The sequence below is a fragment of the Vanellus vanellus genome (assembly GCF_965231255.1).
Source record: "Vanellus vanellus genome assembly, chromosome: 7".
Classification (NCBI taxonomy): Eukaryota; Metazoa; Chordata; class Aves; order Charadriiformes; family Charadriidae; genus Vanellus; species Vanellus vanellus.
In genome coordinates this window covers 41,347,700-41,370,103 of record NC_138912.1, presented here as the reverse complement: position 1 = coordinate 41,370,103, position 22,404 = coordinate 41,347,700, and the positions used below count along the sequence as shown (strand labels likewise).

Sequence of the window (22,404 nt, the reverse complement as noted above, 5' to 3'; positions counted from 1 at the left end):
TGCACATTCAGTTATAGAATATAATAATTTTTTTCAGTACTTTATGAAAGAGAGATCTGTTCTGGCATGGTTCTGCTGTTCAGAAGAGCAAATCACAACTCATGTAGCATATTTGGGAGTAGAAAAGTGTCTCCCTAGGTTATTCTTTCGAGCAGTTACAATGGAAATCTTTAAAGAGTTTTATAGGTTCTGACAATGTCTCCTGGAGCCTGAGGTATTCCCTGTTGGGGGGTTGGGAGGTGGAAATTTTTATTTATATTTTGTAACCTAATGCTAAGTTATAGAGAGTAATTTAAAAAATATGAAACTTAAAAATCTCCTAAAAAAAATTTAAACTGGTAACTATCTTAGCTTTGGTAAAGTTGGTAATAGCAGACTGCAGATTTCCTGTCAGTAAGTGGAGACGTTTAATTTAAGATAGTCACCAGTTTTAACCCTGAACTGTAAAGATGATGACAACAGTTGCCCCACTAACCTCTGGTTGATAGGAGACATCCAGTATAAAGCCCCTTTTGAGCTCTAAAATGTGGAGCAACACACACAAAAGCTTTCTATACCTGGGGAGGCAGAGCAATCCATGCCAGGCACACTGGTGTTAGCAGCAGCATCATGGGCTGCTGTGATCCGCTGAGAGCATGATGTCTAGTTTTCTGCGTTGTGGGCAGCCCTGCGTTCAATCTTGAGTCCACTGTGATCAACTGAACTTGCCTGAGTTACGTGAGACATTTTAAAAGCAAAGATTATGGGGTTTTTCTAGACTAAGTTAAGTGCAGAAGCAAAATAAATTCCAGTCATCTCTTTAATGAACCAGTGACATCTGTGAACCTCACTTAAATGTCTCCATTTGGATGGACTCCCATCAGTAACAATCTCAGCAGCATCCAACAAAATAGCTTTATTCGACCGGCACATCTTTTGTGTCCCTTATTTCAACATTAAAGATCTGTTTAAATGTTAGTATGAAAACATCAGGAGCTAAATTTATGTGCCTATTTATGTGGCTGTGGTCTGGACCTGAAGAAAGTGGACAGACCCTCAAGCTGGCACGTGCTGCAAAACACCGGACAGTTGAAAGAGAAAATAGAAAAATGATTTTAGTGTAAGCAGTATCTCTAAAACCCACATTACCCATAGCAAAGGTACCAGAATATGGTCATAGATTGCAGACATTTAGCACGAGCCGAGGCAACTTTAATTCTTAAACCGCATAATGAAAAATAAAGTACCCTGCCAATTGAGTAAAAGGATTCATCCCATTGTCTCTTCTAAATTTAGGGAGACAGAACATCTGCCATGGAAATGCACAAAAATGGCTGTTAATCTCTGTTGTGAGCCTTCATTCTGGTCTGCCTCTCCCTTAACTTCTGTTCTGTGTTTTCCTCATTTAGTTCACATTTCTCTTGATTAATCCTTCACTTTTTTTTGAAAAGTGATTTTACTTAAACTTTTTTGTTTGTAAATCTGTTACCTCTACCATGTTTTCCATTGTCTTTTCCTCCTGCCTTATTGCCTTGTATTTCATGTTGTCTTTCCTTCTGTACAGACCGCCTGTGACTTTGATTGTCATCTGCCCTTCTACTTATCTCATTGCATTTCTTTTTTCAGTCCTGGTTTCTTCCCTTTTCTCTCCTTTCTATCTCTTTCTGTCTACAGCATCAGATTCTTCCGTTTGCAATGCTGGAATACATTGGAAATTACGTTTTTCCCTCTCCTCTGCCCTTTTAGTTACTGAAATATGCACATAAGAATTCAAATACGCTTCTAAAAATAGTAAAAGGATAAAACTGTTTGTTTCGGCTTTCCAGTCTTTGCTTTATTAGAACTTCTGGGAGGAAAGCCCCATAAAGTCTATAACTAATTCAGCTGCAGGGAAAAAAATAAAAGCAAAATAAAACTCAGAAAGAAATATAGCCACAACCTATTTGATATTAAAAAAAAAAAGGGGGGGGGGTGGGGGGCAAATCTCCTATGTGCTCTACCTATGGACAGCATGAGTATGGCATGTGTAGTTCTAAGTGGCATTTTATATCCTGGGTCTTTTTGCTTATGTGAGGGAGATTATTGTGTATTTTGAAGTTCTGGTGGTTGATATTAAAGCTAACATAACTTGGTGTGCGATTAAAAGAAAATGGTTTATTTGGGGCGTTTTTAGAGAAGATGAGAGTCATGTAAATGCTGAAAGATGTGGTGGATGAAAATTTCTTCCTGCAGGAAACATCTGTCCAGGCAGGTCATTGTGAAGTCCTGGCATTTCTCAGTGTCCAATAGACTTTTCTTCCCCAGCAAGTGGGGATTTGCTTTATCTTTCAAGACAGCTTAGATATTTCTCAAATGAAAATAAATGAATTTGAATTATTTTTTTTTTTTTTTTACATTTTGTACACAATATTGGGAATATCAAGCTTTAAATTCTATCCAAATTTGGATCTGTAGATGTTCATGACATTATCATAAAGATCATCAGCCCTGTGATGCTCCCGTATGACGTAGCTGTATCTCAGGATATGGATTCCTGAAACTGCGTGTCCCAAATTCTGTTGAACTAATTATTACAGTGCAGACAGCTTCTAAAAATAAACTTTCCTGTTAGATATTATGTTCTGTAATAAATTTGCGCTTCAGAAAACTTTTATTTTCCTCTTGAAAGAATAAAGTTGATGGTTTTACTTCCCCCTAAAATACTGATAAGGCAGGCAGGTGCATTTACTGGCTGCTTTTAATAAGTATTTGGGGTGAATTAAAGGCTTCATAAAAATCCTCTGGGACATGGAGCATTTAAATGTGATTAGGCAAAAGGCTGATAATCAGACAGCCACTGGTACTAGGTAGTGTAGGCTCTGGTCTGGGCATTGTGTTGTTTGTGGTAGGTTGCATTTAGCAATATTTGTTTTATGTGGTAATGAGATGAGAACCAAGTGTCTTTGCCTTGTGTCATCTCTCCAAATGTCTCTCGCTTTCTACCTAATGTCTTCCTCTTTTCCCTTGAAACCTATTGCATCTTCCTACTGCTTGTCTTATAGGTAAGTGTGCTGACAAACCAAGTGCCGTTCCCTCCATCTTGTCTTCATGGAATACAAGTCCATGCTCCGAAATAATTTGTATGCCTTTGAAACCATTGAGTTGAAAGCCTCATTGGGAGTTTAAATGTATTCAGTATTTAAGCTTGTGATGAGGAGATTTCTCCCAACAGTAGAAAGTCACAAACTTCCTCTGAATATTATTTAGTCCTTTTTTTCTGCAAATATTTGTGTGTGATTTGTCATGCATTTTCTAGCACCTCGATACTGGCACGTCTCTGTGCCAGTGCCGTTCCTCCACTTCTCATTGGCAGCTTTCTGGTCATGATCCTTTTGCCTTTTAATTAGTGGACCCTTTCCTCAGCGTAAGATGACATGAACAGTATGATTTGATATTTCTTGGGTTTTCAGCTCACCAGTCCAAGAGAGAGGACAGAGCTTTATCAAATGGGGGAAACCGTCTCCTTACAGCAACTACCTCTCCGGAGCAGTTTCGGGACTTAGTCATACAAAGGCTGACTTCAGAATCCCTTTTCACTTTGGGAATTGTTCTACACTACTTTTTTCTTTGCTTTAATACTGGTCCCAGCTTTGCTATGGTGGAAGCAGAATAGATTAGGCAGCTGTGATTCCTCTTCCTTCCATAAGGGAATCATTCCTTGCAGATTTAAAAAAACCAAGCATACTAAATGACATTTATATCCATGTACATGTTTGGCTGTACCATCATGGCTTACATCCTGTAGAGAAGTCAGGTGTCCAACTTACTTCAAGGTGTTTCAAAATCAACAAATACAGCGTGTTTCACATTTCTTCAGTGAAATGACCACACAAGGTCAGTGTGATTGGAGATGTGCCTAGCCATGCATCAGGAGAGTAATTTTGGGAGAACACCATTCTCACTAGGTCCAACACTCTTCTTTCCAAGACATGTATTAGTATGCCATGAGGTCCTTGTCAGTACGTCCAGGATTACTGCAGTAGAAGAGAGTGGAAATCAGCAGATCTGTTAGATGACCCGTCTGAGGATGACAAAATATATAGGCAACTTCAGACTAAACTAATGAACTGAAGAGATGCAGCTTGGAAACATTTAAGCTAAATTATGTGGCAGATAGAAAATCATGGTCGTTAATAATATTGAAGAAGGGAGACTGTTTATGATGTCTTGAGAAAACAAAACTTAATACTGAACATTAACAGTAGAATAGATGTCCAAAAATTCCCTACGGATGTGTAAGGTCATTTAGTTCCCCAGTAACCATTTTTCTTAAATAGTTAAAGCAGCAGACAGATCCTCCAGTATTTAACACAATCTTTCTTTACCAGTAAAAAAACATATGGAAAATATAGCAGTACTATCACAGGAGGAGGGGATGGCAGCAAACCGCTTCTTGGCTGCATCTTCAGTTCTACTACATCTACTGCTTAGGAAGGAATTTGACTGATTAATTCCCACAACACTGTAATTACTTTTGTTTTAGCACTCGAAAACCTGTGTGAAGGAAGGTTGCATGACTTGCCCAAGGACATGTTGCAGGTCAATGACAAAGGTGAAGAGGTAGACCAGAACTGGCCACTTGTCTGGTTGTGTAGTTGGTCTAGTCAAGTAAGATGCAAGTTGATTGGAGCATCTTTTGTATGCATTCTTCCTCTCACTTCACAGAATCCCAGAACGGCAGGGGCTGGAAGGGACCTTTGGAGACCATCTAGTCCAACCCGCTGCCAAAGCAGGGTCACCTAGAGCAGGTTGGGCAGGAATGCAGCCAGGCGGGTTTTGAATATCTCCAGAGAAGGAGACTCCACAGCCTCTCTGGGCAGCCTGTGCCAGTGCTCTGCCACCCTCAAAAGAAAGAAGTTCCTCCTCAAGTTAAGATGGAATTTGCTGTGTTCCAGTTTGTGCTCATTGCCCCTTGTCCCGTTGCTGGGCGCCACTGAAAAGAGTCTGGCCCCGTCCTCTTGCCACCTGCCCTGTAGATATTTGTAAGCATTGATGAGATCCCCTCTCAGCCTTCTCTTCTCCAGGCTAAACAGACCCAGGTGTCTCAGTCTTTCCTCCTAACAGAGGTGCTCCATTCCCTTGATCATCTCCGTAGCCCTCTGCTGGACTCTCTCCAGCAGTTCCCTGTCCTTCTTGAACTGGGAGGTCCAGAACTGGACACAGTGCTACAGATGTGGCCTCACCAGGGCAGAGTAGAGGGGGAGGATGACCTCCCTCAACCTGCTGGCCTCACTTTTCTTGATGCACTCCAGGACACTATTGACCTTCTTGGCCATCAGGGCACATTGCTGCCTCATGGTCAACTTGTCCACCAGTACTCCCAGATCCCTTTCCACAGAGCTGCTCTCCAGCAGGTCAGCCCCTAACCTGTACCAGTGTATGGGGTTATTCCTTCCTAAAAGTTATCCCTCCTTTCCAAAATTCCTGTCAGCACGATGCTTCCAACACAGCCTCCTCTCACCATGATTCACCAGCTCCATTCAGATACTGTTTAGGTGAACACAGACGCCAGTCCCTATAACATGTTCTGTTTCTCTTTGCAAAAGGCAATGGTTCTTCTGTCCTCCTTTTGTTTTGTGATCAGAAGCATAAATACGTAAAGTGTTTGAAAAAAAAAGAAAACAATCCTAAGTTCATCTATCAGATGCAGAGACCTGATCTGACCATCTTCAGTGGGAGCTTGAGGCCAATGAACATACAAGCTCATCTCTCCCTAGAACTGTGAAAGAAACCTGAACGTTAAACATGACTTAAATAGAGAACAGAAGAGGGGGATGTCATGATGCTGCTAGGTACATCGTTGGTGTGCCTGCAACTTCACTATTGTGTGCGGTTGTGTTTTCATCATTCAGAAAGCTTCAGAGGTGCCCACAGGGATGGATGGCCAGAGGCATGGAGTGGCTTCTCGGCAAGGGATGACTAAATAGACTAGGATTCTTCAGCCTGGAAGAGACAGCTGCATTGTATTAGCAGTCTCTGGAAGTATAAACCTCTCTTCCCACACAAGAACTGGAAAGGCCAATGAAGCTGTTTGGACTGATTCAGAAAACGAAAAGAGGAGAGGTCCAAATACAGATAATACTGAACCGTACTAACAAGTCTGTCCTGAATGGGGAAAAAATTCCTCTAAAAATCACCTCGAGAGGGTTCTTGTAATAGTTGAATACGATTCTTGCATCTTTTTGGTGTGCAGAGCTCTACCTTGTATTCTTTCCTTTTGCGTCCTCGTGGTAATGAACCAGATGTGCATCTACTTTAAAAAAAGAGGAAAGTCTGTGATTTTTTTTGTCGTAAGTGGAGATTTCCACTGGCCAGCTGACTCCTTCCTCAATAATTAATGCCTGAAAGCATTTTCTCTAGTACTTACTTAAATTGCAATAACTTGGTTGTCCATTATCAAAAAGCTGCATTTTGATTCCGTGAGCGTGCATTACCACTGTCTGGTGTTGCGTTATGGGTATTGACTTGAGTTTTGGAATAGGGAAGTGTTGCAAGGAGTTGGGTCTGTCCCGAGACGTTGTGGGTGAGCCTCCAGTTGCCACGCTTCAGCTTTGCTTGCCGTTGGGGTCTTCCACCGTAATCAGTGGAGAGCTGCAGCCCAGAAGCCAGAAACATCAGGCAGATCTAATTCAATTTATTTATGTGTTTATTCTGTCGAAGTCAAAACACAGAGCAGTAAGCCAACATCTTTCTTTGTTGCCTTGAAAAGCTTTCAATGCTATTTCGGCAACTGGTGTCATACTTCAAGAAAATAAATCCTTTCAACTTTATTATTCAGCTCAATGCTGTGTACAGTACGCGCATAAGTTATTTGCTAAATGTTTTATGATGAAGATTATGTAAGTAATGAGCTTTTACATTTTGGCACCAGAGAGTAACAGGACTGTGTGTAGTACTTTGTAACTTGATGTAGGAAGGAAGCTCTTCTAAGTCCTCTGTAATGACATGCCACAGCAGGAGGATGAATCTGGATTAATTTGCAAATTAATCCAGAGAAAATGTGACAATGAGCTTTATTTATTTTTTAGCTAAAATTTTCCATGTCTCTTAGCTCAAAGATAAGATCTTAAATCTGTACAGAGGTCTCTGAATAAAATCAGATTTTCTCAGCTTCTGCTGACTTCAGTGCCAGTCACAGAAACTAGTGGGCTTTGCCAGAATAACACATAATAAATGCTGTTCTGCCTATAGCATGGAAACCATATTTGCAGTCATGCTAATGAGAGTTATATGATGGCATGTATATATTCTATGTCATTACCTATAAATGATTACAAAGTAGAACTGGAGTGTACATGTATATTTTTTATTTGGACTTTATTGACTAATTTCCTGGTGTTCTTCCTAAGTGACTCTCATTTCCAAGCATGTCTCCTGGAAAATCCTGGGTATCTTCATCTCCTGCTGGAAGGAGTCAGTCTATTGTGGTGGTTCCACAGAGGTATTTATCACTGCTCCCTCCCAGGCAAAACTGGAAGAAACTCCCCGGCTAAAATATGGACATTTTGAACCATTACGAGACTAGCTTTCTTTCTTCAGGCAGGTGGTGATGTTACTGTAGGAAGAGTTTGGATTGTGAAAGATCAGTTATTGTCTTTTCCTTTATTTTTACTTGTTTATAAATGTTATATCCTGTTCTTCCCAGGGTGGAAGCTTTACAGAGGTTCATATTTTAAACTAAGATGTCATTAATTTTGAAGCAAAACTGTAGATAAAATAAATGGCAGGGAGCGGCATTTCTGTGGTATGTTGTGTGTGGGCATCGCATATGCTGCAGGTTCAGGAGACTAAAATGCCATGTGCTGTCATTGTACGCATCTTCAGGGGCTGCATTGCCTCCCATGGCATCACCGAGGAAATTACTAGATTTTTGGTTAAAAGTCAGCTTCTGCACTCGCAACCCAGTCAACCAAATAATGGGTCTGAAAAATTATTTTTCCCATTAATACAAATACAAAAACTGTGACTCTGATGTCAACGTACACATTAAATCCACCTGCAAATTGGACACAGCATACAGGCTGAAGCATGGAGCTCCTCAGCTGTGTGGAATACAGCATATGGGTTAAGAATAAGCTATGGAACTGGGGACGGAGCATAGAGGCTTGTTAAATTTAAAAATGGAATTATATAATAAAAGTAACAAAAAAGATTATTGCTTTGGGTCAGGGATTCTTTTTTTTGGTAAAAAGTATGACCTGAGTTTATAAGTGGGTATAACAGGGATCAATTTAAGGAGAGAGAAAGCAAAGATAGTGTTGCAGCATGCTCCTATACTGGTCTCCTGCAACAAAAATGCAAGATCTGAGCCGCTTTGGGCTGGAGGAGGCAGGCACTGGGCTTGGCCTTAGGGTTGGTGGTGCTGGGGTGTGTGCCCCCAAATGCATCAGCTCTCGGAGGAGTGCCGCCAGCCCTTTCTGTAGCGCCGAGTGACTGTTAGCGCAGCAGCTGCAGCACCATCTCGTGTTTGGTAAAGATCCCACGGAGCATCTCCCCTGGTTCCTCATCCCTCCTCTTTTCTCACCTGCCCTTCCGCCAGGGGACAGGAGCTGGTGGTACTCTGCCCTCCTGCCAGTTTTGTGCCCATTCTAGAAACAGTGCAGTTTCATTTTTCTGTTGATAGCAAAAGTGGACTCCAACACAACGTGTGGTGCTGTAGGTGATTAATGTAAATGTTTCTTGTGAAAACTGATGGAGGTTTTAGTTTAGCAGTGAGTGGATTGCTATATTGTCTTGTCAAGAGCAGCTGGTGGACAAGGTGCTCAGGCTTAGTTCTCAAAATCATTAGAAGCTTCATAAAAACTTATTTGTACTGTCTTTTTTCCTCCAGCGTCTTTCTTTTGCACTTAATCATCTACATTTCTAAATATGCCTTTCCTTCACGTGCCGCAGACTTTATCTGAAGAAGCTTTCTGCCCAGCCAGCCAGGATCACAGGGATTTGAAGTAATTATTTAGGTTGATACGGACATTGCATAGACACAGGAGTGAGCATTGTGTTGGATCCACACAGCATTATTCAAATCAAAGCTGAGCATAATAAGAAAATGAAAAGTATATCGCAACACGTAACTATGTTTAGTAAGTATTTCAATGCAGATAAAGGCATGGTTGCATTTTAATCCTGCCTTTTTAAAAAAAAAAAAAAATATCACGAGCTCTTTGATAAGGAAGCTGAACTTAAAAACGAAGCCTTTCTCATAACCTCTGCTCCCTCCTACGCAAAGGCAGAGAAGCAGGAACAGCCTGCATCTTGAAACGGTCAGCGCGGTGGCAGAGGGCCAGTGTCATGGTGCGGCGTCAGCGTTGAAGACTGTGCAGAGGCGGATTGCCTGAAGTCTCTGTCCTTTGTTACCGCTCAACTGGAGAGCTCAGGGCAGCGGCTTCTTGCTCCCGGAAAGTGGTAGGAAAGGTCTCCGCAAGCCTGCCGAGGAAAAAGCGGTTGCTATCCAAGGAGGCTTCGTTGTGCAAAGGTTATGATAACTTGCCGTCCTGATAATTCATCTCCTGAACAAACCTATGGTAGCGCTCTGTCAGCTGTGATGATAAACTCTATCTCCAAGTACTTAGCTGAGCTGCTGGGAGAGCGTCTTATTAAAATCTCTTAACTTGATACATAGGCTAAAAATACCTTTGTTTCCGTTTAACCACAGAGTTTCCTTTTTAACTTTTAAAATAGTGGCGATCTCTAGCCACTTACAAATACTGTGACACCGACAACATCTGACTGACGCATTTAGATTTGCTGTCGGCCAGTAAGTCTGATGCTGCAAATAAACTCTTAAGCAAAGCAGTCTAAGGAAATAACAAAACCTTTTGGGGGATAGCATCAGCGGCAGGGTTATTGAGAAGCATATGGACACAGAAACAAAGTACGGGAAAACTGAAAAGGGTGGAGAGAAACGTCCATAGTCAAAGGCTGAGTTGAGTACTAGGGAATTACAGACAAAAGATAGCTCGTTTCCTCCTGGGATGCAGGGGCATCTCGCTGTTCAACCTTGACGCTCAGCCTTTCAAGAGATGAAAGGGATATTTTCTTTGCAAATACGTCGAAGCGGGAGCTGGTACTAAGGCACCGCGTAAGCCGTGGTCGCTCGCAGAGCTTCAGCTGAAGTTTTTGCTTGCTAAAACTCAAGCAGGGAGGAATGGAGGTTAACTGTGGAACCACCTTCTCCTTCTTGTAGTCTTTGTGGACGGATGCGGGGTGGATATTTCATCCCTTGGTACAAATCGCAGTGTCCTTCAGAGTGTTTTGCTTTTCTCACACAGAGCAGGAGTTACACTGAATTGGGAGGATGCCCTGGAAAACTCACAAAGCTCAAGATAGGCTCTAATACTATTCCCGCCAAAGCTAAAACTGTTGGGTAATTAGAAGAATAAGGAGTTTTGAGTAAAAGAAGTTAAGACTAAAAAGAGTGATCATTTCCTAAAAGAAAAAACTAAAAGTCCAGCATCCTTGTATTTGCTGCTTTAGTAAAGTATTTAAAAGTACTGCTATGGGTTTTTTTTTCTTAGTGCATCGATGGCTGGTAATGTCCTAGATGTCTCTAAATTTGCAGTTACCGTGGCCATACCTAGTAAGCAATTGTGAACAGATCCGGCGATAGCTGCGTGTGATAACACAAACTATATATCTCTGTTTGTTAACTTCTTTGGAGCTTCTAGTTGTCAGGATGCAACGCCCTCTGTGCCACCCAGCAAGGCTGGACGGTGAAACAAAATAAGAGTGTTTCCCCTCTCATCCCTGAAAGTCTTTCAAACCAGGATCTCAATTTGTTTACCCAAGTTTGCCCACACATCCTTGCGTGCATGCAAGAGCTGGATACAAGCATCCCAGCTGAACTCTGAAATCATGTGTTGACTTGATAGGGAGGTATGTATCCACAAGCTTTTAGAAGTACTGAATTAGGAATAGCAAAACTTTCCAAAAGAAGTAGTATTTTATGGGCGTCTCACACTGTAGCATCTGCTTTTCCCTGCAGTTCTGAATGCGGTTTCTCTCTGTCCACAGCAGCTGTGACCTGCAGTGACAGGTACGTGGGAGTTCATGGGAAGTTATGGGTAACCTATCTTCTTCGGTTACCAAACCGACCTAATCCTTTACCGACCCATCGTGTCTCTTCCTCATCTCTGCTTGCTCCAAATTGCAGTTGCAAGTCCAGTCCTTGCCAGAGCCTCTGACAACTGCCACAAGCCGGGGGTGAATCATCCAGGTGCTCCTGCAGTGCCTTTCTGCAGATAGAGATGCCTCCTGCAATCCCCTCCCTTACTTGCTGGCAAACGGCTAAACATCCAGGATTAAACTTTGATCGTCCTAATCAGTTCTTGGCCATGGGAGCGGCTGGGTTTATTTTTGCTTCCCTGGCCTCTGCGATGGTAGGCTGGGCTCAGTCCTGGACTCCCGAATGGCGCGGTGCCCGTGCTCCGAGCCTGCCAGCTGAAGCCTTGGCTCTCCTATCTTTCACTGGCCCTAATGGGATCTCTGGGTCCTCTCCTTCCCACAACACGAGTGAGGCAGCGAGGTGACATTAAAGTACTGGAACAGCAGATAAAAGGCCCTTACTATATTTATTGAGTGTTATAGATAAGTAATCCACTCTGCTGTCAGTGTCTAGAGAAACAGCAAATAAAGTATACATGCCCCTTGCTTTGATGTGATGAAATCTCCAGAGGACATTTACTTCAGTGGCATTCGCAGTGCAGCTGTAGCCGAGTTTTTCAGTGGAAAATATAAGAATTTCATGCCTTTATGCTTTGCTTTAAAAATATTGCTATGGCTGATTCTTGCACGCTGGACGATTCCGTGGTCTGAAAGCTGGGTTTTTTTCCAAAATGTTATTAAAATCATCTTAAGCGTTTTTGTTGGAAGGGGAAAAATTAATAGTTATTTTGTGGTTTCATACACAACATTAAAACAACAGTCTGGTTTTCATTTAAACCAATAAAAGTATGGAAATTCAAAATGAAGGCTCTCTTCATGTCCTTAGATCAACTTGTTTGCCTTGCTAAAATGCATAATGGATGGAGCAGGGGGAAAAAACCTCAGTCTTACAACTCGTAGCATTGTTTTTGCATACAGTTCAGCTTTTTTGTTGCTGGGTTTCAAACTTGACATCACTTCATTGCCTGTCTTCCCGAGCTATAAAAACTTCCTCGATTTTGTAAATTTGCAGCAGTTTAGAATTCAGTGAACCACAGACGTTACTTTTAAAAAACCTAAGCAATAATTAAGCAAAAAAAAAAGGAAACAGCCGGGCCTCGTGCGAGCGGGGCGTCCCTGGGACGGGGCCCCAAGCGGTGGAGGATGCCCATCCCGGGGGATGCCCCGACTCTCCTGGACATAGTCCCCAGGGACCTGCTGCAGCTGGCTCAAACCTGAGCCTGGCCGTGAGTCCAACGCACCGGTGTGTGGGGGCGGCTGCCATCACAGCGCTGCCCCTCTGTTTCCACCCTGAGGGTTCCTTTCCAGCTCTGGTTTACCCAAGGACAGGGCAGGTCTGAGTCTGGAGGAACGCTTCTCAGTGTTCCTGCCGTTCACTTCTCGCCGGTGAGCAGCCTGCCACCGTCCCTGCAGCGCCTACAGTCGCTGGGTGATAAAACCGGGTGTCCTTAGCCTGTGCATCATTCCATCTCCCCAAGGCTTTGAAAAGCGACTTCTTCCCAAAGTTGTTCCTTCCCTCGTCTCTGTGAACGAGCCGCCCGAGCTGTTTATAGCCCTTTGATCTGTTTAGTCACAGCTCTGTCACTTTGGCTGGTGCCCGCAGCCTCAAAGCTGCCCGCCCTCCCTCTTCTTCCCCCTCCTAGGAGGGAGGATGCTCAGCTGGGCTTTTTGCCTTCCTTCGTCTGCTCTCCCCAGCATCCCCCGGCCAAGCTCCACGTATACCTGTATACTTAAAGCTGATAAAATTGTAACTTACCTTTGATTACTGCACTGCTGTTCAACATCCATCCCCAATGACCCCTAACACCTTCTGAAACGTTATAGCTTGTGAAGATGGCTCCATAAAGTAATGTTAAGTCTTAAACGAGGTACTTCAGAGCCAACTGGCCGGCTCGGCTTTGGCGACACATAACATTGTGAAGGTTGTACCTGCTGAAGCGCTCCGTGTAATAAACCATCACAGGGTTATTACAGTCTCGGTGCCTGCAGCCCCAAAGCTGGGCAGTTTATCTCAGATGCATTCCCACAACATAGAGGTTTCTGCGTGCTTTGCTTTGCGAGCTGGAGGAGGTCTTGTTTATTTTTTTTTCCTCAAGGGGAGATGAGTTGCCAAAGTAACCTGGACAAAGAGTAGTGTTTTGGATGGGATATTACAGCTTCATATTTATTTGCATGTTTATAGGACTTTTATATGCTTTTGAAGCAGAGCAAGAATGCATAGTACATTGTGATTATTTACGATAGCTGTAAGAAGGGGGTCTGGCAGAGATGGGCATCTCAAAACCCAGCTGTGCAGAGCCCTTACCTGAAAGAGGACGGGGAGATGTCTGGACAAGATCTGTCCCCTTTGCCATGTGGCATGCGTTTAGCAGCAGCTCTGTTCCCTGTCTGGGCTCTCGTGGTCTGCCGGGAGGAACTGGGACAAGCACTGCTGACTGAAATCGCTCATGTCGCTGTTCCGACTTGGCAGCAAAGAGCCCCCGAGACAGTTCCCGGATGCTGGCACCATGTGCCTGTGCTGTTAAATTCACGGCTCGAGCGGGGAGTTAGCGCAGGCCAGGGAACGCTTCCAGCAGGGTGGGATGTGCGAGGTCCTCTCGCGCTGGCATCCTTTCCTCTGGGGCAGTCCTCCATCCCGCCCCATGTCCCTGCTTGATCCCCTCCCTTCACCTCCTTGACTTTGCCAAGCAGCGCTGCCATGCCGTGAAATCTCCCAGTCCTGGGGGCTGCCGAAGCTGGAGAGAAGCAGTGGAAGAGGGGAAGGATGGAGGAGGACAGAGATGACAGCCTGCAGAAGCTGGAGAGAAGCAGTGGAAGAGGGGAAGGATGGAGGAGGATGGAGATGACAGCCTGCAGGAGACTCGCAGAGCTGGGGGAGTCTTGCAAGTGCCAAGGTCAATGCAAAACCTTTGAATGGCATGAAAAGCCGGGATGAAAGCCAGCGCCCTGCCGCAGCCTGGGGCGGCCGCCCTGCCAGGCTCCTCTGGAGGTTTGGCATGGAGCCCTGCACACCCAGGAGCCCGGGGCACTGGGGGAGCAGCCTGGCCCGGAGGAAGGCAGAGCGAGCCCAGGCAGGGTCCTGTGCACACTGCGGCTTCTGGAGCTGGCCGGCCAGGCAGCACGCACAGACAAGGGGGTCTGCACCACATCTGGAGTCCTGGGGCAAGATGGGAGCCACCAGTTCCTCAGCTGGTACATGCTCAGGGTGAAGCAAGAAGAAATTACCTTGAAGAGCAGCTCTTGCAACCACCACTCTCTCCTTTTTTTTTTTTTCTGGAGCATATTGTACAGGATGTTCTTCCATAGAGGGCATGTGTGTGTGCTGCAGAAACCTATTCAAGGCAGTAGCATACCACCAGAATTCTCCATGCTGAACCATTTCTGGGTCTTGGTCACAGACCAGCGGTGTAACAAACGGGAACCCTACTGTGCCATAACTTACATGGAGGTGGCTTTGCCAAGGGAAGGTGGACAGCAGAGGGGCAAGGGCCCGTTGACCAAACACTTAGAGGAGTTCCTGAGGTCCGTGGAGAGGAATAGAGCTTCTTTGGAAAGATGTAGGTGCAGGAGTGATGTGAGAGGCAGCTGAGCCCCCTCAACACCTTCTCTGAGGGGATATTGGACTGGAGAGGGAAAGGGAGCTTCTTCAAATGCCCTCCTGGGCAGGTCTGCCCTCTGCCTTCCTCTGTCAGGCAGCTCCACCACCACCACCCCTAGTGCCAGATACCTTATTTCTCCTCCTCTTCTCTCCCTGTGTGGGTCGATCAGTGTTTCTTTCTGCCCTCCACATTTCTCTGTTCCTTGGCATATTTGTGTTAAAATTTGGGAGAGTTTTTCTTGGGGGGGCATTTCAAGGTTTATTTCTGATGCGATTTGAGATGGAATCTGGCTTGTGGTCCTTTAGTGTACCGGTGGTTAGGGAAGGTTGTTGTGGGTGTGGAGGTCCTGGTGGGGTGGGGGACACCAGCCAGGAACCTCAGTTAGGAAAGCACTCTGTATATGAGGTCACTGTTTCAGGGGAGGAGGCAGAAAGCAGCCTCTGAAATCAGTCTTCTCTATGACGTGCAGAGGAATAGAGTGGAGAGACATCATGGAAAAAATATGCAAATAGAGAAACATGGGGATGGGGCAGATACCTATGAGTAGCCACCAGGTGAGAGATTGTGACTGCAGACCATGCATTCTCCCCTAGAAGGCACCTGTCTGTGAAAAGGGGATGCTATCCTTACTGAACCTTCCCTGGCGGTTCACCAAGGCTCCTGAGACATAGTCAGCTTCATGGGTTACTTACTGAGCCACTCAAAGGACACTGAATAGGGACATAAATTGTGTCCCTGCACATTTTGGGGGGCCACGTGGAAATGTTGCCAGTATGGACAAGGAGTTTGAACTTGGCACCTGTAGACTTGGACAGCTGAAATGGTAAGCAGGTTGGTAAGGGCTGGGGTGACACCAGCATTGGCTCTGCCCTGCTTGTTGTCCTCTGCATGTAAATAGACTCATAACACAGGCAGTCTGGATGCCGTTCGAGAAAGGAGTGTGCCTGTAGCAGTGGTGGGAATGGACCTCGATGAAGATGGGTGGTATGTAGGTTTTACAGGTTTAGTGGCAGTTGTTGCAAGGACTTCTCGGCAGGACTGAATGTGCTCTCAAACGTACATCCTGCTGGAAGACGCTCCGCCAGCACTGCTGGACCCCTGCCCCTGGCCGGCACAGCATGACTCAGGAGCGCCTGCGTCACGGCACCACGCATTGTTTGATTTATAGCCCTGGTTCCTAGAGTCCTGCCTTGGCACAGCAGGAATTATCGGTTCCCAGGGAGAGAGCGTGTGCTGGTGGAGTGAGTGTGTGATGAAGCCATCCTGGTTGCAAGTTCTGAGCATTAGTCATGACAGCAAGGCCAATCGCACCAACGTTTTTATTTGAAGCACGTTACTTGCAGGCACATGGAGGTGGCTGTGGCATGGGTAAGGCATGCAGAATCGCCCATTCCCACCAACTCTGGCTGGAGGCACCATGCTGGGGGTCTACAGCCTAACACTGCTCCCATGGTGGAGATGTGCCGTGGTGGATATAGCCATCCGCTGCTCCTTTCTTCGTACATGATGTTCATCATGCCGGCTGAATTTCGCATAAAATGTAACACCTCAATTGTTGTTCTTTTGCCTCTCAATATCAAATCTCCAAACAAGCTCAACAGAGCGTGCGGTTTCACACACAAGCGAGAGACTGCTGTGATTTTGTCTTTGCACGTCCCGCTCCAGCTTGCAGAAGCGTTGGCCGTCCATTCGGTAGTAGAAAGAGAGATGTGGTACCTAACTCCACAGTGAGTCAAACTGTTATATTTCTCTTTGGCGTGAAATAAATTAGTGTTTGACTGCACAGTGGGGCTAATGCTACTTCATGCAGCTTTTTATGAAGATTATAAAATTAAGGTAGAAAGCCGATTGTACTGTCATTAGAAGGTAGAAAAGTTAATCATAGGGAGGAACGGATTCATATTTGCTCTGAAATTTTCTAAACTGCTTTAAAATACCTTTGGCTGAAGGAGCTGAACTTCACTACAAATGCTTTGTGTGCTGAAGTGCAGACTTTTCTTCACCCATTTGAATTGCAACACAGAAGTTGCGGGGCTATTTTCTCCAGAGATTCAAGAGCCCCTGCGTACATTTTGTTGATATGAGAAGACATTTGGGTTTTTGCAGAGTCATACAATCATTTATTAGAGGCAACCCAAACCTCTTCTGCCAATTTATTCGCCCTTTTAGGAAAGATTTGGAAAAAAGTCACCAGTCTTCGAAGTTTCAAGTCAGAGGCAACGAGCAGCGAAGTGGGAGATGAACCGCCAACAGATGGGGGAGGGTTGCGTGTGAAGGACATAGTCTACATAATGCGCCATTAAAACTTCATGAAGAGATGTCCCAGAAAAAATATTACAAAGCACTAGGCTTAATATTAAATTCTTAGTTTTAGCAGTCTGGTCATTTTCAGGAAGGAATAATCAGCTTAACCACAGCATTCACACATTTAATGTTCTGAGAGAAGAGGGATTGTCTGATTTTTCTTTTTCTTTCTCTCTTTTTTTTTTCCACAGTAATTAATGAAAGTCAAAAGCAGCAACTGGAATCTGTGAGCTACTCCTCCCGCTACGCTCTGGGACTTTTCTATGAAGCTGGTACACGGATTGATGTCCCCTGGGCTGCACAGTACATCACCGATAATCCCTGCATACGCTTCATCTCCATCGATAATAAGAAACGCAATATAGGTCAGTGCTCCCATTATTTCCCTTAAACGCAGTGACAATAGAGGGTGTAGATCATGAAAAATGCTGTTTAATTGAGTGTTGCTATTCTGAACAGAGCAAGTATTTAACTCCAAGCCGCAGTGGATAGCATTTAATGTCACATTTGGCCTGTAATAAAATACACAATGAAAGCGGGAAGGTCCTCAGAAAATCACCACCCAGCACATGGTTTACGTTACTGCATTTATGAAACCAGTGTCGGGGGATTTGAGACATCAAAATGTTGCTATTCCAAGAAAGAGCTGGAGTTCCTTTGTTTAAACATTGATTCATACACATGCCAATTTATCTCCCGTCATCCATTACTTTACAACTCCTGTTCTTTCCACTAAGCATGCTTGGAAGTAGTAATGAGTTATATAATTGAGGCTGTTCAGCCTAATTCTGAGTTAGCCAGTGTGCTTTTATAATCATGGAAAATCCTTGAAATGGCTGCACAGAGTACGGCTGCTCGGTAAGGCTTGGAGAACATCCCGCAAGGCAGACACTTCTCATCTGTTTCTGGAAGATGGCAGCCGAGTAAGTATATGTTTTATTTATTAAATGTATTTCATATACCAAGAGTGTGTTGGCATGGAATAGCTCAAGAAAAACTGCTAGTGTTTTGAGTTGAATCAAGTTTGTTAGGAGCTGAAAAGCTTCCCCATCCTGTTGCTTGCTCACATTGAAACGATGACCAGGTTTAACCACATCCGTGAAGCGGGGGCAAAATCCTACCCACCTTTGTGGTGACCTACAAAGCACTGTGACTCACTGTCACAGAATAAGGAAGGATTTTCATAATCAGCTGCTGCCTAATACATAATTATGAAGTATTACCAAATTCGCTGCACTAAAGCATGTTCAGATTTAGATCTGGGAGACTTCTGTTTCTAGTCTTCCTTGTTCCGTTGGGATTTATTGTTTCCTGCCTGCGGTCTGCAGACACCAGCAATGTTAGTACCCGCTGGGCAGGGCATTGCAAACCTTGCCCTTGTATCTACGTGCCATCACCATGCTTGAAAACAGCCATGAGGTCGGGCATGCCTTCCCTCTCTTACACCAGAAACATGTAATTTAAGGTAATAAGCTATCAGGAGGGAGCGTCACAGTCTAACAGCGGTGCTGGTGGCCAGGATCTATGAAGATCTGTTCTCCAGCTCCCACTCACAGCAGGCTGTGCTAACGCAACGTCACGGCAGCCAGGCCTTGTCTAGCTGAGATTTCAAAAAAAAACAAGGATGGACATCCTCTACATTGTTGGTGTCCTGTCCTGGGGCTACACCTCCATTGGGGGAAGAAGTGTCTCTTCATCTGCAGTCTGAACTTCCCAAGGTTCAGCCTGTGGATGTTGCCTCCTGTTCCATTGTCTGCCTCTACCAATTAGAGTCACGGTCATTCAGGTTGGAAGGGACCACTGGAGGTCATCTGGTCCTCCCCTCACGCAGGGTTTGAAGTTACATCCAGCTGCGAAGTTAGACCATGTTGCTCAAGGCTGTGATGCGATGTGATGTGAGCCGCCTTTGCGCTGCTGGCATATATTCAATGGTGGATCCGCCGTAAGCAGCAGGATCTTTTCAAGGAGGTATGTCGCTCAGCCAAGCTGATGCGTGGGGTCGTCCTGTGTCAGACACGGGACCTTGCACTCCTCCTTGTTGTGGTGATAGTGCAGTCCGAGTCAGCTCTTCCAAATATGCCTTTCTTTGCTCCAAAGCCAGCTGGGTAGCAATGGCTCTTGAAGTGCCTCCAGAACCAGCAGTTTACGCTGGGAGCAAAGGACCTGGAGAGACGGATCAACTCACCCCTGTGGAAGCCAAATTTTGTTATTTCTCTTAAGGATTTAGCCTGTTGGTCTGGAAAGAGGGAAAATAAAACAAAAGAATGGCTGAACTGGCCTAAACAAAGATGCATCTATCCTGATATGCTTCCTCCAGCATGGACCACTAGTGAATATGTACAAAAAAGAATGTGAGGAAAGCCAAATACAGAGTGATTTTTTTATTCTCTGGCATTGTGTCCTTGTTAGTGACAACGTACAGCTGGAGATTTTCTTGCGTCTAAAATAATATTGCCATCGTTGTGTTTAACGGTAAGTACTTGATAATTAATAGCACTTACTGGTATTCTCTGTCCCAGCTGCCCGATTCTAACTGTGCAGAAGAGGAGGGACAGCCCCAGGGAGGAATTCACCCATCCTTTCCTCACCTGCTCGCATACGTGGTCTCAAAGCACCGGCGCTGGGAACAATGAATATGGAATTATAATGGAGTTATCAAATAACTAAGTACAGTGTCTTTGCTGTCTCCAAATGTAATTTAACCAAATAGAAAGCATATAATTTGGGGCATATTGTTAACAAAGATAATTGTTTAGAAATGTTGTTCTAGAAACTACCAGAACAACAGTGTTGACACATACCTTTCTCACTGTAATTTCCCTCATATTGTGGGAGAGATCTGTTTATATGAGCAAATTTTTCCAAGAAGAACAGATTGTATACCTTCATAGGGCTGGAACAAGCAGCGGGCCAAGCAACTGAAGATGATCTCTCTCCGGTAGGGCCCTCCTTGTGACATATAAACAGTCAACCGGCCACCTTGACTGCCCTGTCTTTCCGGGTGAACGTGCATTTCGCAGATTTGCACTGTGTTCCAGGAAAAGCGGCGCTAGGGAGAGAGCCATATGCATTAGCTGGAGTGGTGTTTCTGGCGGCGAGCGCTTGAGCCGAGCGCAGGAGGGTTGGAAAGCGTGCCCATATTGTGTTCGGTAACGCTGACGTGCGGAAGTGCGAAAATCAAAAGTGGTCACAAAGTGATTCACTTTTCTTCAAACACATGCACGGCTCTGTGGATAATAGAGACACTCATGCACAGACGGACTTTAGGACAATGTGGGCGAGGGGGGCTGAATGTGAAATTTATTTACACGTACAGGGTACTGCAGCCAAAACACTCAAATATAAAGTTCCTTTATGTTTGTTTTAGCACATATGCAAGTATTCTGCATTTGTAATTTTTCTTTCTGTGTTTCTGACTGACCTCCAGAACATTTCAATGGGAGGCACAGCAGCACCTCGCTGTCCCTTGTTCCTTGTCTGTTTTTTTGGGGTGCCATTGTGCCATTGCTGATATTTTAACACTGTGCTTCACTCATCGTTATTTCATTCTTCCATTCTTCGACCTTGATTGATCCTGATTCGCCTGAAGGAGATGGTGGTGGCAATTGTAAGCATTCAGAGAGAGAAAGCAGAAACGCTCAGGCTAAGGTCTGCATTGGATCTCCTGGGTGAAGCAGCTGACATCTTTCAGGCAGCAGTCATCTTTCCCAAAAAGCCATCACCTTCTCCAGTTGATGCCTGAATGGTTCTGCTTCCTCCGTTCCTCCTCTACGCCATATACACTGTCCCTGTATGTTTTTATGCAAGTTTCATGTTTTACCTGAAGAAGCCTTGTTGCTATAATTACACCGTAGGATGGGTTTGTTCGCAGAGCCAGTGAGTTGCAGTCTGTAATCCTCCAGAAATCTCAGCCTTTGCTTGCTCTCAGAGCCACATGCCTCCCTGAGGAGGGCTGGCGCCTCGCTGTGTTGTGGTGAGCTGCAACATGCTGAATTGCAACGTGTTGCACGGCACTTTCAAGCTCTCAAAGCCTCTCCTTGCTAGGAGGTGCGGCAGCATCCCCTCTCTTTCTGTTTTCTTCTTAATTCCTTTTCGCAGGCTGCTCAAGGGTGGCTGGTTCTTCAAACATTACCTTGTAATGTTATTCTTTCAATCATAAGTTTGTAGTCAAGGGAACTCTCGTCAGCATGTCCCCTGTACTGCTGTAATGGAGAACGAGCCAGGTGACCGGGCCATCTTTCATAGATCATAGAATGGTTTAGGTTGGAAGGGACCTTGAAGATCATCCAGTTCCAACCCCCCTGCCCTGGGCAGGGACACCTCCCACCAGCCCAGTTTGCCCAAGGCCACATCCAGCCTGGCCTTGAACACCTCCAGGGATGGAGCTTCCAGAACTTCTCTGAGCAACCTCTTCCCAGTGCCTCACCACCCTCAAAGTGAAAAATTTCTTCCTAATATCTTTCTGGCGGTCCAGGTGGGTGAGACAGAACAGCATGACTGCTCAGAGTTTTGTCTTTGTCTACACTGCAAGTGAGGAATAGGGTGTTCTGAGATGGACTGACCCTCGCTGTGATGGCGAGGAGGTAGCAAGCCTGACCCACGCACAACCGAGCCCGCTGGGGAAGGCACCGGCACCCTGGGAATCCCTCGCAGCTCTTCTCCGTGGCACAACGTGCTACCATTAGTTGGCTTCATCGTGACACAGCCTAGTTCCTTACCGATAACTAGGGATGACATCTGTTTTCTTGCTGATTTATGCAGAAGAATCAATAATAAAGCTGTTTCTCTGATCCTGCTGTTACCGATGTAATCTGGAGCAGGTTGAGCCTCTGACAAGGAAGGCTTTTTGCATCAGCTGAGGATCTCAGCTGCTGTTCGTAAAATTGCATCTCGGTCCGCAGGGGTAACGCGCTCGCGTGTTGCATAAGGAAGAGCCTACAAGAAGTGTATGTTGAATTCCCTGCGCGGTGTGTATGAATATTAAATACTTGTGTGATTGGCTGCCTTAAACTCCCCATCAATATTTATAACTGGTCAGGGGGACGGTGGGAATTCTTCAGGATAAATTTTTTCAAGCCTCATTTCTGTAACACTGCAGTCTTTGCATTGCTTTGCATTCCGGAGGACTAAAGATAGATGACACTTAAAAATGAAAGCGGTTCCCTTCTTTCGCGTCAGGATTGCAAGGTTATATAATATAAAGGGAAGATTTGTCTTACAGATTTTGGGGATCAGTGTAATTCATGAGTATCCTTTGTAATTTTAAAATACAGATTCCTTTATCTTCTCAGTATCGAAATAAGAATTCATAGGAAGGTGAAAG

General features: G+C 44.9%; 1 protein-coding gene across 2 annotated transcripts in view; it reads left to right on the top strand.

Annotated features, from left to right (window-relative positions):
- RNLS (renalase, FAD dependent amine oxidase) overlaps positions 1-22,404 on the top strand; it is a gene marked incomplete at its 5' end in the record, with an annotated part of 78,123 nt that overhangs the window by 40,697 nt on the left and 15,022 nt on the right. For both annotated transcript variants that reach the window (XM_082486559.1, XM_082486560.1), the window contains one exon: positions 17,273-17,446. In XM_082486559.1, coding sequence (XP_082342685.1) covers positions 17,273-17,446 — 174 coding nt within the window. The remainder of the gene's footprint in view (positions 1-17,272; positions 17,447-22,404) is intronic.